This window comes from Bubalus kerabau, chromosome 18 (genome assembly GCF_029407905.1).
Source record: "Bubalus kerabau isolate K-KA32 ecotype Philippines breed swamp buffalo chromosome 18, PCC_UOA_SB_1v2, whole genome shotgun sequence".
NCBI classification, from domain to species: Eukaryota; Metazoa; Chordata; class Mammalia; order Artiodactyla; family Bovidae; genus Bubalus; species Bubalus kerabau.
Window position 1 is genome coordinate 26,130,114 of NC_073641.1, and position 19,651 is coordinate 26,149,764.

General features: G+C 41.9%; 1 protein-coding gene across 2 annotated transcripts in view; it reads left to right on the forward strand.

The window, feature by feature from the left end:
• Positions 1 to 19,651, forward strand: part of LOC129633109 (chondroitin sulfate proteoglycan 4-like) — a 69,618-nt gene that overhangs the window by 17,786 nt on the left and 32,181 nt on the right. For both annotated transcript variants that reach the window (XM_055554893.1, XM_055554894.1), the window contains 2 exons: positions 4,360 to 4,536; positions 17,015 to 17,213. In XM_055554893.1, coding sequence (XP_055410868.1) covers positions 4,360 to 4,536; positions 17,015 to 17,213 — 376 coding nt within the window. The remainder of the gene's footprint in view (positions 1 to 4,359; positions 4,537 to 17,014; positions 17,214 to 19,651) is intronic.

A 19,651-nucleotide genomic window follows, 5' to 3' on the forward strand; every position in this document is an offset into this window, starting at 1 on the left:
GGATATCTTTGTCCAGTTAGCTAAGAATGCATATTGCTGCTTCATTTTGCTTCTAAGGATTTCACCTCACCAAGTGACTTGAATCCATTTACTAAAAACTTACTCTGTTCAAGTTACTGTGTAAGGTTTCCATAAGTAGACATATTTTTTTGCCTTCAAGAATTGCTGTGGGGGAGTTAGGCAGATGAATTTCAATATAAGCTGCACTCTTCTTGTCTTTCATGTAGCACTTTAACAATGATACTGTGGGTGTGCAGAATGGTCACATTTGACTCTAATTGAAGGCTTCTCAGAGGGAATAAAGTATAAGCTAGACTTTTAGGATAGGAAGAGCTGGGAGATAATAGAGGTGAAGAGAAAAAGCAAAGAAATGCAAGCAAAAGGGGACTATATGGCAATGACGTGAAGGCATTGAAGTGAATGGTGTTCTAGGGGCCAAGGAATAGTTCACGAGGCTCCCAGATGGACAGAGTGTGCTGGAGGGTGCTTAGGGGCCAACTTTGGAGAGCCCTGAGGCACATGTTAAGAGGGTTAGACTCAATCAGGTGGTATTCAGAGCCATGGGGAGAAGTGGAGAGTGCTGAGGGTGGAAAAGACCTTGGAGCTTGGTGCCTCTCAACTGGGGACCCAGGGGAGATGATTCTTCACTGACTCCATGCAGCCATCTCTTAATCATAGCTTCCCTCCCAAAGGCTGGACAAACCACTTAAGATAACCACCTGCTCTTATGTGAATGGAATTTTAATTCTATTCACCCCATGTATTCCGGGTGAGAGACTGAGCACTAAATTTTGGTTCTGTCTTAACCAGTTCATTATCGTCCGTGCCTTGTATTATGAGAAGTGTATATTTAAGCATGGTTGGTTGACATATGCATCAAATGTGTGTGTTCCCTACAGTATCCATGTTGCTGTGTAGCCTTGTTCACAGTCGAGATTATATGTTCCTGATCTTCAGGTGACCCTGTTGACTTAAAAAATAGTCACAATCTAAAAGTTGAGAGTTGTGTTTTATTTGGTGGAAGTTTTTGGGACTTCAAGCCCAGGAGACAGCATCTCAAGTGACCCTGAGAGAACTGCTCCAAGGAGGTGAGGGGAGGAATCAGGTTATATAGACGTTTGCAACAAAGAGCAGGTAGTCTGAACATCAAAAGGTTATTGTTAATGAAGTAAAACCAGATTAACCAAGCTAACGAATTTAGCACTTTTCTATTTATGGGACGATGAAAGAGCCTGGGCTCACTCGAATCATTCCTTTCACATACACCTCAGCTATCTGGAGCCAGTATCCTGCTTTCATATCCTGAGCTGCTCAGAGCTCGCTGCGGGGAGTGGCTACAGCCTAATGGCTGCCAGGTTGTGGGTATTCTTCTCCTTCCTGAGTGCCTGTAAGGCACAGGAATTCACATTTGGAGAGCCAGAACATCACTGTGACATCCTTTGTTTACTGATGTGACAGGAAATCCTCCATTTCTCAAGACCTTTACATTTTCCCTTCCTTTATGCCTTCTGAGGTCTCCAGGGTTTGAGACATGGTCATTTTCACTTATGGTGACACCTAACAATTCGTGGCTATCACCTTCAGTGACTCAGAGAAGGAGCGGTCTTGGCCATTTCTGCCCTTCATTCATTCAGTGAATAGTTTTTGAGTGTCCATTACGTGTCAGGTATGCTAGTTCTAAGCATTGAGTGTAAAGCAGTGAATTAACCCAGCAACAAACCCTGCCCTTGTGGATCTTTTTTCCTGGTGGGGAAAGAAAGAGGCAGAGAGAGAGAATACATAAAATAAATAAGTGACTTTATATAAATAAAATAATTGAATGAAGATTAGTGCTATGGAGAAAAATAGAACAGGAAAGAGAGATAGGAAGTGCTGGGAACATCAGTGGTGTTTGTGTGTCTGTGTGTGCTGATGCTCAGCTTCAAATACAGTGGTTGGGGGCCTGAGGCAGCCTTAAGCAGACACCTGGAGGACGTGATGGATAGTGAGCTTGGTGGATATGGAGGAAGAGCATTCAGGCAGAGGGAAGAGCAAGTGAACAGCTCTGTGAGGGGAGCAGGAGGAGCTCAGTGTGTGGAGCTTCACACAAGGGTAGGGGGCCGTAGGTGAGATTTTGGGAGGTCCAGTATGGGAGGGCTTTTGACTTTACCTTTGACCCCTAGTGAGGTTCGGAACAATGGGGGAGGAAGAATGTGAACCGTTATTTTTCTGTGTGCTCAGTCATGTCTGATTCTTTGTGACCCCATGGACTGTAGCTTGCCAGGCTCCTCTGTCCACAGAACTTTCCAGGCAAGAATACTAGAGTGGGTTACCATTTCCTACTCCAGAGGATCTTCCCAACCCAGGGGTCAAAACAGGGATCACGTCTCTTACATCTCCTGCAATGGCAGGTGGATTATTTATCACTGAGCCACCTGGAAAGCCTGCTGTGAAGGGCGGAACTTAATATTATCTGAACATGACTGGTGACAGGGGACCAAATGCTTTTTGATCTTTTAACATTTTCTATGAGTTTATTAAGTATCTGAAAGTCAGCAGATGTTTTTCTAGCATTAGGACTAGGAATAGATACTTTCCCACCAAACCTTCCTTGCCTTTAGATTAATACCTACTAACCGGCATTTTGGGCTTCCCAGCTGGCTCAGCTGGTAAAGAACCCACGTGCCAATGCAGGAAATGTAAGAGCTGCGAGTTTGATCTCTGGGTTGGGAAGATCCCCTGGAGGAGAGCATGACAACCCACTGCAGTATTCTTGCCTGGAGAATCCCCATGGACAGAGGAACCTTCAGGATACAGTCCAAGGGGTCGCAAAGAGTTGGACACGACTGAGGTGACTTAGCACGTGCCCATGCACACTAGCATTTTACATGGTAATTTGAGAGAGTACCACTCCGTTGAGGAAATGATGTATTTCTGCAGGAAGGATACAGAGAAGATGATGTCTATTTAAATGCTATCTTCCTAAAGCATGTTAGGTTAGAATTTCTCCTGCCTTCTGATCAGTGCCATCTTCCATGTTTTTTTTTTTTTTTTTTTTTTAATAGCTTAAAACAGTATGTTCCAGGAATATGTGGTCAGGCCTATGGTCTGGAATTCTCTTCCCACGGAACTCCAAAGAAACTTGCATGCACCTGTGTTCAAGTGACTACAACTTTCCCTTGAGACAGTTCGTGAACTTTTCAACTCTTGTCAGAGACACCTCTGAGAGATCAAAAGTCTTTGCTCAAAGGAAGTGCGCCATAGAACTGGACAAAGTTGAACTGTTAAGAATGTTGGCTGTATTTTATCAAAACAAACACAACCCCAGAGACTTTTTGGAAGTTCAACTACTCCTGTTGGGTTTTGGAAGTTCTCTGCTGTTGTATTTTGGGGTCACAGGTTCACTGAAGCCAAGTTCCCGTCTAGCTTTAAAATTCTCCTGGTGTCTGGTTTTGATCCATACTTCCATCAGAGCCTTAAAGACATGAAAGGCATTCTGAGTAAATCTGTGGCTATCACAAATCCGAGAGGAATAACTGATTCACTAGACAACCGTTTCAGAAGGAAAATTAGAAAGATGAAATCAACCAGGGATAAAAGTAAACATTTGCATTTTGGTTATTACAGTGAGAGAAATCTGGATTGATAAAATAATTTATTTACAATATATTTCATTATACTCTGTCCTCAGGAGCTTTTTAGTAGCTGTTAAGAGATACACCAAAAAATGATTGTATTCTGCAGGAGGAGGAGGTAGCAGGTGTAACCTCACATACAAAGAGCAGTTAAGGGAATAATGCATACTTAGCTCAGAAAAGAGCAGTTTGGGGAAACTTAGAGAGTCTGAGCAGGCATGCATGCACGCAATAGTTGCACTGGTCCCTGTGTCCCCAAAGAGCAGAAATCCAACCAGTGGGTGGAAACTAAGAGCCCAAGCCCAATATTCTGAATTGTCCAACATTCTGAATTGTCTACAACTTCAAAACTTAGTCTGTCTAAATACACAAGCAGAGTCTGAATTTTAATGGGTGATCTGTTAGAAGAAAGGGAAGACTATGTCACCTACAACACATTTTAGGGTTTGAAATAGCCTTTGAACTCAGGCCTTGTGAGAACCAGTCCAGCATTTTCTTTATTACCCCATGTTGCTCAATCACTCTGTTCATCCTTAAACTTACTTTTGGGATGCTGCAGTGCTTCATCAAAATTATGCCATCCATCAGAATTTGCGCTCTGATTGTCAGAATCAAATTTTATGGGATGAACACATGCTTCTGTGTTTTAAAGAGATATAAAATATCAGGATTTCTCTTAGAGCATTTTTGTCATAGTTTTAAATTACATATCCAGTAGTGTGGTGATTTCTTTTGTTGGTTACAGGTAGAAAATGAATTGATTTCCTATGTGCATGATGGTAGCGAAGCACTTCTTGACAGTTTCATCATCTTTGCAAATAGCTCAGAGCTTGGAAAACAGAGTTTGCCCCAAACTCTTTTTGTGACCGTTGAATCAGTAAACGATGAGGCTCCAGTAATAACAGCGAATAAAATCCTCCAGGTAAGTGCTCCATGCTTTTGGATTTATCATAATAATACAGGGCTACCTGCTTGATTTCCTTTTGTATTATTTCTGATGTTAATAAGATATATGACTATGTATGTATAGTTGACATATTCCAGCTGATTTTAAATAAACGTCAGTCATACCAAGACATTATGTTGATTTTGGCTTGTGCTGTTCTAAACCAGTCATCTAAAATGTTATTTTCTAAGTGACAAAGGATCTAGTCCACCAAGCTACAACTTGGTGCAACATACGCATGATATCCAGCTGGTAGTTGACACAAAGAGAAAAAGGATCTTTGGAGAGTGGTGTCCTGGCAGGTGACAGAGAGGGGCAGGAAGAAAGCAAGGAGAACAACAAAGAAATAAGGAACAAGAAGCCGTTGACCTTGATTTATAAGACACTCCAGTACCAGCTGGATGATTATGCTGGCATACCCAGGAACCCACCAGGGGCTAATCTAAATAGAAAATTTTGCATTGTTAAAAATCACTGGAGTTTTTATGTTTTTATTTGCTCACAATAATTGGATCTGGGAATAGGCTTTTTAGTGCTTTTAATTCTATTACAGCTTGTTCATTACGCAGCCTCTACATTTTAAGTGAAAAATTGATGATGGTGTTTTTAGACCTTTGGAACCCGTTCCTTTATCTTTTAGTTGACTTTCCAGTCATTGCCCAGGTACCTGGGGATAGTGTATTCCAACCGGTCAACCGTGTGGGCCTCCCCCTGTTTTCAGCTTCCTTTCTCCCTCTCTCCAGACTTATTTTAGTACCTGTTGACCCACTCTCAGCAAAATGATTTGAGAAGTAGGCTGTGGGCTAGTGTGATGAACTGTAGGAGTCAATCGTTATTAAACACGGTTATAAAAGTTTACATTTATTACTGAGTAGAGTACTGTACGTCTTCCATGCTGGTATCATTTTCACAGCCCTACAAAGGAACTGCTGTGATTAATACCCTTGTTATAGATGGGAGTGCTGAGGCTCTGAGCAGTCTCCAGGGAAGGTGTGGACTTGAAGCCAAGCATGCCCAAGCCTGACTCTCTCACCACTGTGCTCTGCCACTTCCCCTCTTACCCATGACTGACTCAAGCTCTCCCAGAGTGTGTGTGTGATCAAGGGCTGTCTTATTAGTGAAGAAAAATCTCCAGAGCTTTTCTTCCTCTTGTTCCTACTAAAGTGGACTTACAGGAATAAGTCTGAAGCAGGCGTATTGACACCTCTGTGTGCTCAGGAGCCTCGACAGAGGATATGAGCACTTTGCTGAGTGATGCTGAACTGCGGGGTGAGAAAGATCCAGAGGAGGGACCGAGGCTCTAGAAAGAGAAGAGCTAGAGTTGCCTGAGAGAGAGGAGGACCAAGGAATTAGGTAGTGAACTCTCAGGCTTCCTTATGGAAAGGAACTGAAGCCCCGCTGTGGGCTTGGCATTCAGTTCTGAGGTACCATCAATTGTAAGAGGCACTATCAACTTAATAATAGCTTTACTGTATTTAAATGTACTTGTCAATTTAAGATGTTCAGAATATTAAATTGTGAGGAGAAAAAAGTGTACCCTAGACTTTGTCTTCTCTTAAAATTAGGAAAATATAGTCTGCCGGGAACCTTGCTTGCTCAGGTAGTGTGCCCAGACCTCTTGCCCCATCCCTGATTCCAGTGTTTTTCTCAAAATAATAATAATAATAATAGCTGGGAGCAGGGGCCATTGCCTTTATTCCTGCCTGTCCCCCTCGATAGCCTGGATCCAGGCCAGGAAAGATGCAACTTCCCAGTTTTGAGTTGTGTAGTCATTTGACACTGGCTCTTTCTGAACTTATTTTTTATTTATCTAGTAAGAAACTCATTTCTGCCATGAAAGTTCTGGATTAAAGTTAGGAGACCAGAGTTAAAAGCTTTTAAACTGCCCAATTTAAGCAAAATTTCCCTGGGCCTCAGCTGAGCTTTCAAAGAATTGATGCTTTCAAACTGTGGTGCTGGAGAAGACTCTGAAAGTCCCTTGGACAGCAAGGAGATCAAACCAGTCAATCCTAAAGGAAATCAACCCTGAATATTCATTGGAAGGACTGATGCTGAAATTCCAATACTTTGGCCACCTGATGTGAAGAGCCGACTCATTGGAAAAGACCCTGATGTTGGGAAAGATAGAAGGCAAAAGGAGAAGGGGTCAGCAGAGAATGAGATGGTTAGATAGCATCACCAACTCAATGGACATGAATTTAAGCAAACTCTGGGAAATAGAGAAGGACAGAGGAGCCTGGTGTGCTGTAGTCCATGGTGTTGCAGAGAGTTGGACACAATTTAGCAACTGAACAATCTCTGGGCTTCACCTTCCTCAATAGCAAAACCATAAGCATGTTTCAGGGTGGGGTGTGTGAGTGCTTATGCATGTGTATGTTTTCCTTGATCATCTCGCAATCCCCCCCAGCTCTAACATCTTGTGGTTTTTATGACTGTAAACATTGTTTGACACTCTCCGGGTGAAGCTACACTTGGATGGATGAAGGGGCTACTGAGCTTCCATTTTCTGTTGGATGGAATCATTCCAGGCTAGACTGGGGGACCCTTTTCTCTGACTGGGAAACATATGAATAGTTTTGGTTTTAAAGTCAATGTGTCTAAAATCTGGAGGTGACTAGGTACGACTGTAAGACATATTAACTAGTCATGTACACATGTAGAAATAGTTTTGGTAGGATTTGCTTGATTATTTTAAAATGGAAGAAATTTCAAGAATTTGTTTCTGCAGTTGTAGATGGTGGTCATGGTGCTCTATCAATGAAAATCTTTCCATATCAAGGTGTTTAGGCTTATTTGCCAAAAAATGATTTTTTTGTTGTTGTTGTTTAAATTGTGATGATTGTGAATAGAGGCTTTCTAGATTTCACTGATTACCAGTCATCTGGTGCAAAACATATTAATAGTGCCAGGACTCCTTAAGCATGGGTGTATTGCCTGCTCTGGAAGCCTAGCTGGACCCTGGTCACCCAGCCTTCTAGACCTGTTCTTCTCATAGATGCTTTCCTGACGACCCAGCCAAAGGAGCAGTGTGCCATCCTCTGTCCCTTGACCCTGCTTTATTCTCCTTTGTAGTAAACAAATATTGTTTGTCTCCTCCCATAAACGTAAGCTCCATTGGGAAGGGAATTTGCTGTCCCTTTCCTGTGGTGGACTCAGTGTCTGGCACAGTCCCTGACAAGTAATAAGGGCAATATATTTTGACTATCTAAGTGCTCCATGGAGCTTCTGTTGATTGGAGAAGACCTTGACAGTATGTGATAAACAGAGTGATGAACTGCGGTATTTTTCCACAGAGCACTTAAGGGGACAGAGAGCCGTGGGGTCAGAAAATGATGAGCTTGCAGAGAGCATGGTGAGGGAAGGTCTTATCAAGGAAGGGACATTTGAGCGGAGCCCTGTGTGTCAGGGGTTCCCAAGCCCTCTACAGGTTTGTTGGTTAGCAGTTAGCAAAGACTCATAGAACTCAGCATAGAGTCAAATCATGGCTAAGATTTATTTCAGTGAGAGATATGAAGCAAAATCTGCTCAGGGAAAAGGCACGTGGGGTGAAGTCCAGAGGAAAGGAGGTCAGGCTGTAAGAGTCCTCTCCCAGTGAAGTCACACAGGATGCACTCAATTCTTCTAGCAGCAAATTGTGATGATGTGCAGGAAGTGCTGTCTACCAGGGAAGATCATTAGATCCTGAGTCCCAAGATGTTTACTGGGGGCTGGAGCACAATAAACATAGGCGCCCTCTACCTAGTATGTACCAAGTCCCAGATTCCCAGGAGGAAAGCAGGGGCCCAGTGCAAATTACATTGTTTGTGCTGTTTAGATACACACTCTTATTATTTTAGGAAAAGGTTTGTAGCAGTACAGGAAACTGTTTAATAACGGAGTTACCAGATGCCAGCCAAGTACCGATTTGCACACAGGACTTCCTAAGGAAAGGCAGTTTTAAGCCTACTTTTTCTGAATAAAAGCCAGGGTGAGTGAGCTAAGATGGGGGAGAGAGAAACCATATGAATGTTAGGAGCACAAGCAAAGGATTCAGCTAGAGCAAAAGTTGTGAGTCTGTAACAGGTCTGGAGTGTTTGAGGACATGAGAAGCTCAGAGTGACCAGAGCAGATGGAGGGAGGAGAGTGGTCAGCCATTAGGTTCCATGGTAAGAGCTGACTGCTGTCCATCTGCCTGTACCGTCCAGCAAGAAAGGAGACAGGAATGGTCAGGCTAGGTACATTGTCTGCAAACATGGCTGATTCACTTTAGGTACTGCTCTATAGCCCAGAGTCATGGTGAGGAGGGCATATACAGAAAAGGAAGAACATCATAAATTATAAAATTTTAAATATTAGGGAAAAAAGGGATGTAGACCAGGGTATATAATGACAACCTTCCTTTTCTGTTATATATAGTATAATGTGAATGAAATTAGTTTAAAGATTTTAGAAGTAGGAAATCTTGAGCCCTAAAATTTTATGATATAATCATAATGTCTATTATCAATCTCAGTATAATTTAGACCTGATGAAAAAGAGCCAAGAGGCAGCTAATTTTGAGAGCCTGTGTTGGCAGTTTATGACATCTAAGATATCCTTTACTTTTTGCCCCTAATATTTTTTTTATTGAAGTATGATCTCTCTAGCATATCCATGACAATGTGTAATAGCAATGACAAATGAACATAGAAAACTTCCTGGAAAAACTGTGTGTGTTGAACATATTGCAAAGTGTTCTCCAAAACTGACAACTTTTAATAAAATTAAAGAAGTGCCACATGTTAGGCTTGTTCACTTTCTGAAAATTAATATATAAAGTGTATGCGTTTCATCAAAATAGTAAAGCTCTGGGAGTACTTTTTCCAACAAAATAATAATTTCCCCAGAGCTATGATTACTAGTTACTTCTTTCTAGGGAAAATTTCAAATGTAGGGAATTATTTCAGGCAGTGATTTTTCTTTTCCTAGATTTCAGAGCATCGGAAACAGTAATAATAACTATAATTTACATAATCATAAGAAAGGTAGTACTAAAGAATGTTCTAACCATTGAACAATTGCACTCATCTCCTTTGCTAGTAAGGTCATGCTTAAAATCTTGCATGCTAGGCTTCAGCATTATGCAAACCAAGAACTTCCAGATGTCCAAACTGGGTTTAGAAAAGATAGGGGAACCAGAGATCAAATTGCCAACATTTGCTGGATCATAGAGAAAGCAAGAATATTCCAGAAAAACATCTACCTCTGTTTAATCAACTACACTAAAGCCTATGACTGTGTGGATCATAAACTGTGGAAAGCCCTTAGAGAGATGAAAATACCAGACCATCTTACTTGTCTTCTGAGAAACTTGAATGCATGTCGAGAAGCAACAGTTAGGACTCTGAATGGAACAACCGATTGGTTCAAGATTGAGAAAGGAGTACAACAAGGGTTGTCTGCTGTCACCCTGTTTGTTTAGCCTATACGCTGAGCACATCATGAGAAATGCTGGGCTGGATGAGTTACAAGCTGGAATCAAGATAGGCGGGAGAAACATCAACAACCCCAGATACACAGATGATACCACTCTAATGGCAGAAAGCGAAGAACTAAAGAGCCTCTTGATGAGGGTGAAGGAGAGTGAAAGAGTTGGCTGAAAACTAAATACTAAAAAAAACTAAGATCTTGGCATCTGGCCCCATTCATGGCAAATAGAAGGGGAAAAGGTGGAAGTAGTGACAGATTTCCTTTTCTTGGGCTCTAAAATGACTGCGGATGTTGACTGCAGCTGTGAAATCAGAAGACGATTGCTTCTTGGCAGGAAAGCTATGACACACCTAGACAGTGGGTTGAAAAGCAGAGACATTGCCGATAAAGATCCATACAGTCAAGGCTGTGGTCTTCCCAGTAGTCATGTATGGTTGTGAGAGCTGGACGGTAAAGAAGGCAGAGCGCCAAAGAATTGATGCCTTCAAACCATGGTGCTGGAGAAGACTCCTGAAAGTCCTGTGGACAGCAAGGAGATCAAACCAGTCAATCTTAAGGGAAATCAACCGTGAATATTTGTTGGAAGGACTGATGCTGAAGCTGAAGCTCCGGTATTTTGGTCATCTGGTGCGAACAGCTGACTCATTGGAAAATTCCCTGATGCTGGGAAAGATTGACGGCAGAAGGAGAAGAGGCTGTCAGAGGCTGAGATGGCTGGATGGCATCACCAATGCAATGGACATGAACTTGGGCAAACTTTGGGAGATGGTGAGGAACAGAGAGGCCTGGTGTGCTGCAGTCCATGAGGTCGCAAAGAGTCGGACATGACTGAGTGACTGAGCAACAACAACAACAGTTGCTGATGCTTACATTGCATTTACTCTGCTTCTGACATTGTTCTAAGCATGCATTTTGTATTTATTTACTCATCGAATCTTCAACAACTCTGTGGGATATGGTTTTTATTTTAAGGATGAGGAATCTGGGGCACAGAGAGACTCAGACATTTGCACATGATCAGAAATGGAAGAGCCCCTGGTAGACAGTAGTGACAGAGGTGAGGATGTAAGTTTTCACTTGTAACCATGACGCTCTACTGTCTTCCTTCATGGTTATAGTTAAGAAACCCAAGGACCTGAGGAAGTAGACAAAGTGAGTTTTACTGTTATTTCCATTTTCAAAAAGAGAGAAAGCTTCAGAAATGAAGTGAGTTGCCCAAAATAATCAAGTTAGACAGTGGCAGAGTCTGGGACAAAAACAGTCCTAAATGTGAATTAATAAGGCCTCTGTATTATGAAGCATTCTTCAGAGAAAGAGAACCAATAGAGTGAGTGTGCATGTGTATTTATTTGTTGGTTTATTATAAAGAATTGACTTACGTGATCATGGAGGCTTCCAAGTCCCAAGATCTATGGGCAAGGGGGCAGGCTGCAGATGCAGGAGAGCCAATAGTGTGAAGTGAAGTGAAAGTCGCCAGGCCAGAATACGGGAGTGGGTAGCCTTTCCCTTCTCCAAGGGATCTTCCCAACCCAGGGATCGAACCCAGGTCTCCTGCATTGCAGGTATATTCTTTACCAGCTGAGCCACAAAAGAAGCCCAAGAATACTGGAATGGGTAGCCTATCCCTCCTCCAGCAGGTCTTGGTGACCCAGAAATTGAACTGGGGTCTCCTGCATTGCAGGTGGATTTTTTACCAACTGAGCTATAAGGGAAGCCCCATGTAAAGACTTTCCTGGTTCAAAGGCAGTCAGGCAGGAAAGAATACTCTTTACTCAGGGAAGTATCAGCCAATTTGTCCCACTCAGGCCTTTAGCTGATTGCTGAGGCCCTCTCACCTGAGATGGGGCTTCCCTGGTGGCTCAGACAGTAAAGAATCTACTTCAATGCAGGAGACCTTGCTTGGTTCAATCCCTAGGTTGGGAAGATCTCCTGAAGAAGGGAATGGCTACCCATTCCAGTATTCTTGCCTGAAGAATTCCATGGACAGAGGAGCCTGGCAGGCTACAGTCCATGGGGTAACACAGAGTCGGAGGCGACTGAGTGATTAACACACACACACACACACACACCCCTGAGAGAGGGGAATCTGTGTTATTCAGCTCATTTAAATGTTAACCTCCTCTAAAAACATCATCGTAAAAACACCCGGAGTAGTATTTGACCAAATATCTGAGTACCCTGTGGCCCAGTCCAGTTGACATATAAAATTAACCACCGGAGTCTTCAGCTTCTCTTGCTGTCTTTGACTTTCAAACAGCATTTTCTCAAGACCTTCAGACCATCCCGCATGACCGCTCATTCTCCTTACTTATCATCGGAGCTTAGAGGAGGTGGCACGGAGAGTCATCTACAGTCTGTGTGGGAGAAGATAGCGGGCGGATGGGGTAGAACTGCTGAGGGCATCTCAGACTCTGGATGGGAGTAAAGAGGCAGGAATCTGAGCATTCACCACTCAGTTCCAGCATTCCAAGCACACTCCTTTCTCCTGAAGTACTTTAAACAACATTGCTTTGAAGCGCATGACCAATCAGTGGTGATACAGGAGGTCATTTCAGCATGACAAACTGGAGCTGGAATTTGATTAGACTGTGTGGGGTGAATCCTTTGCATTTTCCTCTGAAGTATGTTCTCCTGAGTACTTGGCATGACCAGTGATTTTCATGCATGCTTGATAAAATGTATTGGTGTCCACAAGGGGGCTTCGTTTTTCTATTTTTCACCTTTTGCTTTCAATGATACTGTACATTTTGTTTTGTTTTTGTTGTTTATACCAAAGATAGAACTATTTGCTTGTTTCTGATAAGCACTTGCCATCACTGTAAAGATCTCTGAGAGCTATGGACAGTGGAGAAATGAAGGCAGCAAAGTCCAAAACGGTGACTTGGAGGCCTGAAGGCCTGGAAGGATCAAGGAATGGGATAGTCCATTCACAAATATTTCACATCCCTCTTGAAACTCAAAACAAACGCCTGGGTTGTTAAATATTTGGATCATAATTTGGATATATTAGATCATTTTTCTAAATCTAACATCCTGCTTAAATTAAAAGTGAATTAAAAAAATACATCATTCCAGGTTCAAATGTTAATTTTTTCAGATATTTATTCCTTAAGCCATTGTTTATTGGGCTTTGGATCACACTGAAATCTGAATTCAAGTTTGGAGACTTTGTTTTCTTGTCCCCGCCCATTTGAAGTTTGTGTTACCGAAGACTAGGCATTAAATCAGGTCTCATCAAAAGCAATGGGACTTTTCACTGAAGCAAATTTTGTTTGAGTGGAAATGGAGAACTGAGGTTACTAGCTCTTGTTTTGAGTGTCAGATTTTACATTGGTTTTGGAAGATGATATATTCTAGAGGCAAGAGGGGCAAAACAGTGTTTCACAGAATAGTAACTACAGTGGAAAACATGCTTCATCCAGCTTTTGTGTGCACCACTGGAAAAAATGAGTATCTACGAGTCACAGGAAGAGAAATGGCAGTATATTTCCAAATCAAGTTCCTGAAGAAATGAAGATAAGATTCATATATGGATTTAAAAACGTAAAAAATGCAAGACTAGACTGATTGGGCTTAGAATTTTGTTAGGCAGTCCAGCTTGTATATTTTATAGAAACTGTAGCCTTTTCATGGATTAACTGAAAGCCAAAACTTACAATTTGACATTAGGTTGATTAGCATTTCTGGTAGCTATTAAAATTGATGTTCTTAGAGTTTAGGGCTGAAAAATCCTCTGTGGGCATATTCCAAATGCCAAGACATGGGAGCATCCATTGGCAACACAAACATTAAACAGACAAACTACGCATCCCAAATTCTGGAGGAATGCTGTGGGATGAAACAGAATGTGCGGTGCGTATTGTAGAATAGCCAATTCAGGTTATCAAAGGGGAAAGAGTGGGGGAGGGGTAAATTAGAGTATGGGATTAACAGATACAAACTACTATACATGTAATAGATAACAAGGATTTACTGCATCGCACACGGAACTATGTTCAATATCTTATAATAAGCTATAGTGGAAAATAATCTGAAAAAATACCTACATATATATAACTGAATCACATTGCTGTATACCAGGAAGTAACACATTATTGTAAATCTCCTACACTCCAATATTCTTTTTAAATTTGTGTGTGTGTGTGTGGGTGGGGGATTTTCCTTGTGGCCCACGGGCTTAGTAGTTGTTGCATGCAGACTTAGTTGACCCGTGACATGCAGGATCAGTTCTCCAACCAGGGATCAAACCCTGTGTTGGAAGGTGATTAACCACTGGAACACCAGTTAAGTCCCTATACTCCAATTTTTTTTTTTTAAGTTAAAAAAATAAAAAAGAATAGCGTCAAGAATGATATTATACTCCAGGTGACTTTTAAGTAATATTTAAAAATCACATCCATTCTCAGAGCCAAATCTGATGAAGAAAGATGAGTAACATAAAGCTATTATTTATTGGATGGTTACTCTGTGCCAGGTAAAACTTGTTCTGAGTACTTTACAGTGCTTTATATAGCTCATTATACATAATAATTCTATTATTCCTACTTCACTAATGAGGAAATTGAGGCACAGAGAAATTGAGAAATGTGCCCAAAGTTTCATAGCTAAAGTGGCATATCATTTCTGGTAGAAAAATGTAGAAATCCTATGTAGTTTCTGATCTCCCTTTCTCAAATTCTGTTTAGTCATAGTTAATTTCACAAACTGCATTTTCTACTGAGGAGAACAGCCCATTAGACCAGAGCAATTACCTCTTAAATAGTTTAGGATTGAATTTTTAAAGAGTTGGTAACAAGTGTGGAAGAGGATAAGGTTCTTGTCAGAGAGCAGAGAATGACACATAAGCTTGGAAGTATGCACAGTATTTTTGTGGGAGGACTTTATAAATACAGAGAGAAATGTGAAAATCTATTTAGTGATAAAGCCGCCGCCTTTAGTGTTGGTGAAATATCACATGACCATAGGATTAGAGAAACTCCAAGCAGCACGATTCCATGAGATGTGATGTGATGTCTCAGCAAGCACTTTAAACTCAATGGCCCCAGTGTGGTCAAGGAGCCACCCGCCAGTGCAGGAGACATAAGAGACAAGGGTTCAATCCCTGGGTCGGGAAGATCCCCTGGAGGAGGAAATAGCAACCCATTCCAGTGTTCTTGCCTGTAGAGTCCCATGGACAGAGGAGCCTGGCAGGCTACAGTCCATGGGGTCGCAAAGAGTCGGACACGACTGAAGTGACTTTTGGGGCTTTGGGGGTTTCAAAACTGAACGCCTTCCCTTGCTGCCCAGATCCGCGCCTGCCGCAGCTATCCTCATTTCGGTCGATGGTGATTTGGTCCTTCTAGTTGCTGAGACCCAAACCAGGTCCTTTTCACCGTCTTCCTTCTTCTGCACCTCACCACACCTAGCTCGTTAGAAACTGTCGACAGCACCCAGAATTTCCCCACTTCTTCCCTCCTTTCCAATGCCTCCCCCACTCTCTTCTCTCTGCAGGATTATAGCAGGCGTCTCCTAACTGTTGTCCTGCTTCTATCCTTGGCTCCCCACACTCTGTCCTTGACACAAGGCCACAGGGTCTGTTACCACTAAGCTGGCCCAGGTTACGACTCACCAAAAGCCCCATGGTAATTCCTGGTTGCACTCCAGTGAAGCCCAGGTGGCCTTCAGGAGCCTGCAGGATTGACCTTGGTGGCTGTGTCTATGTGCCTCCTCCTACTCTTCAGCTTGCTAGTTCTGGCCCCGCCGCGCTGGCCTCTGCTGCTCCGCAGCCGGCCGAGGCTCACCCGCACTGCAGGGCTGAGCTCTCTTCCTGGTTGTACTTCCCCACGTGTCCCCATGGACCCTCCCTCACCTCCTTCCAGTTCTCAGATAAGCCTCCTATTTAACATCTGAGCATCTCATTTTGTTTCATTTAAAATTTGTTCACAGTGCCTGTGACTCTCTAACAGTCTGTGTCATTTATTTCTTCATTATTCCTAGCATTTCTTCCCTGTATCCCTTTATCCTCTGCTGCTGGAATGTATCCTCCATGAGGACCAGACTCTGTTTTGTACACTGATGTATTGCAAGCACCAGAACATTGCCTGGGATATATTAGATGCTCAAAAAATGATGACGTGTTGAATAATGTAAACAGATTTTAAATACAATTGGAAAAATAGAGACTGTTACTCAGAAACAACTGCAATAGCGCTCACCTGGGCTTCCCAGATGGCTCAAGTGGGAAAGAACCTGCCTGCCAATGCAGGAGATGCAGGCAGGAGACTTGGGCTTGATCCCTGGGTTGGGAAGATCCTCTGGAGAAGGAAATGGTAACCCACTCCAGTATTCTTGCCTGGAAAATCCTATGAACAGGGGAGCCTGGCAGGCTACAGTCCACAGGGTCCTGTTGAGTTGGACACAACCAAGCAACGGCACACACACACACAAGCAGAGTAAACATTGCAAGGCCATGGGGACTAGGTATTTGTTTCCCGGCAAGATGGATAGGATAAAGGAGAATTAAAAAAAAAATGTTTGTGTTCTGCCCTCAAATATTTAAAAGCTGATGAAATCATTTGCTTCTTAACGTAATGAATAGAAATCCTTAAGTCAATCCTATGGGGTAGTTTCTGTGATTATTTGAGATTCCATATGGAATTCTTAGCATATACCAGCCACACAGACAGTACTTAGTAACCATCAACTTTTATTGCTTTTGTACTTTACATAAATGCATATGCAGTTTCAATAATTAGTTTTGAATAAATAACAATGAATCCTGTTTTTTTTTATTGAAATCTCATAAATTAAATAAACACTACAACATGCTCTGCATTTCATCTGGCATTTAATTATATGTCTGTTTTGAATTAAGACTCATCATGGTTTAAAAACGAGTGAGTTGCTCTAGTTTTTTTTTCTTTTAAGTCTTTTGTGCAAGGGGCCGGTGTCTCATAGCTATTCAGTTTACTGGTGTTATGTGATTGGAATTTGTCCTCACAGGATCTGTGATTCTTTCTTTTTTAAGGTGTGGGTGAATTCTGTCACTGAGATTACCCGTGATGAACTCTGTGCAGTGGATGGGGACTCCTCCCCACAGGACCTGGCCTACTTGGTCTCTCCACCCAGCAATGGACATTTGGCTCTCAAGTCCATTCCTGGCCGTAGCATTCAGAACTTCACCCAGGCTCAGATCAACGAGGGCCAGCTCGTGTTTGTACACGCTGGTAGGTAACTGAGAAAAGCAATGTGAAACTAAAGTGTGTTTCAGTCAAAGGTTAACATGTAGTCAAACCTAATAGCTGCTGACAGAAAACCACAAGCCATCTAAAAACCTTGCAGACTATAGTTTTTTAAAAAAGTGACACATTTTAGTAAGGCCAGTACATTTAAGCTTACATTTGAGTAAGGCCAATAATAGCAAACATCAGAGGCTACCTGTAACTCATACTTGGCTTACTCACATTGTCATGTGAGGTGAAATATGTACATTTCAGATTCTTTTCCCTTATGGGTTATTACAAGATATTGAATATAGTTCCCTATGCCGTATGCTATGCTATGCTAAGTTGCTTCAGTCGTGTCCGACTCTGTGCGACCCCATAGACGGCAGCCCACCAGGCTTGCCCGTCCCTGGGATTCTCCAGGCAAAGTAAGTCCTTATTGCTTATCCATTATATATAAAATAGATAAATGTAAGCTTCTCAGAGATCTTTTTTCTGACCACCCGCTGAAATCACATCTCTTCCATTTATCTCTATCCCTTATTCTGGCTGCCTTACGTTCTAGTATAGACTGATTTGTTCATTTGTGTGCTGTCTGTCTTCCCCACTAGAGTATAAGGGCTAGAAGAATAGGATCTTTCTTTTGTTTGCTCTTACATTCTCAGCACCTAAGAACAGTGACTGGAACGTAGTAGGTGCTTAATAAAAATTTGTTGTAAGAATGAAATCCTATTGATACCTATTATGTGCCGGGTAATGTTCCAAATGCTGGAATACATTAGTGAACACAACAAATGCATTTATTAAATTAATGAATATAAGGATGAATGAATGGATATAACTGTAAATCTAAGAGACCCTGATATTAAAAGGCTTTGTTTTCTTCCCTCTGGTCATCAGTAAATCAATAAGCCACATCACCACTGTACATCTGCAGGAGGGGTGATCTAGCTGGCCTCTGTTTCCTGGCTGCCCTTGACAGTGGTCAGAGAGGGCAAGCTGCCCATTCTCAGCCACAGGAGGAAGTGAGGGGAGGAGGAGTGTGAGCCTGGGGTGCATGATGGTAAAGCTAAAAGCTGTATCTTTCCAGCCACTTTTAATTACCTTCTTTGAAAATAAAGAAAACAAAGATAAAAATCTGCTAAACTCAAACGTAGTAATTTCCTGATTATCTCTGCAGTTAAGTACAAAGAATTCCCAGATAGCCTGAAAAGCATTTACTATGTGACCGCTCTTATCTAGTGGTTCCAAATCTGTAGCCCGGGGACCTGTTGGGGGTTACTTTTATTGCAATAAAATCGTAAATCTACCCACATGTGTACCAAAGCGTTGTTTCTAGACTGAATGATCTTTTCCACATGTGTTTTATTTTTTGATTGTATGCAGTTGTTCTCATTAATAAAATAAAATTCATTTAAAGGGGCATTGAATTTATAGGATGTTTCTGCCAATTATGTGTGGTTTTGGTTACTAGATACTAAAAATCCAGGTATTATTAGGCAAGGCCCTAGAAGTTTTTTATCTCTATGAAAGGATTATCATATGTTCAAAATAGTAAGAACTGCTTTAGAGACTTGCACACAGAAAGTTTAGAATTTCTAAGACTAAGCAGTGTGCAGTGGGAAGGAGTTACTGATTGTCTGGCATGTGCTAGGCACTGCAGGAGATACAATGATAGGACCCATTTCATTTAATCTGCAAAAGTTTTCTGAGTGATTGGGAGTAAACGATCTCATTATAGAGATGAAAAACTGAGGCCCAGAAAGATATAACTGGTCTGACTCTAAAGCTGGGCTTTCTCTAGTAGCTGCCACCCATAGAAGGGCAGAGTAGTTTGAAGAGCTGAAGTTACTCTTTGCAGTGAAGGATTGAAATATAAATTAGCTCTTTGGATTGATTTGTTTGTCAACTACCAGGTCAATATTTGCTTTTGGCAAATAGAGAAAATAATTTCTCCTAAAAAAGCAGAAAGGAGAGTTAAAGTCAAGCTCTTTGGAGAGCCGGTCCATCACATTTTCTAAATGGACCTGGAGGCAGTAATAGCCTTCAAAGTGGCAGGAGCCCAGCTGCAGATGAGCCACTTGCTGAAACCAGCTGGTTCTCCCTGCTACATCTGTCCCTCAGCAGCCCCAAACAAAGGCTTAGGTTTAATTAGTCTCTCTTAGCATTTATATCTGCAAAGTGCTCCGCCATTAATCTAATTCATTATTCCACATAACAACCTAAGTAGGTCGATACAGCCAAGAAGTGGGGGGATAAATGATTTGAGGTTGCCCTTCTGAAAGTACTGTTAGGTCGGGAGAATCTAAGGTTATACAATAAAATCCACAGGTCACTTTCATGTTTCCCTCCCTCTGTCTCTTTGGTCATAATTTGTATGCTAGTCAGTGTACCTAGTACACTATTCTTGTATTTGTTTTGCTATAATTCCTTTGGATTCC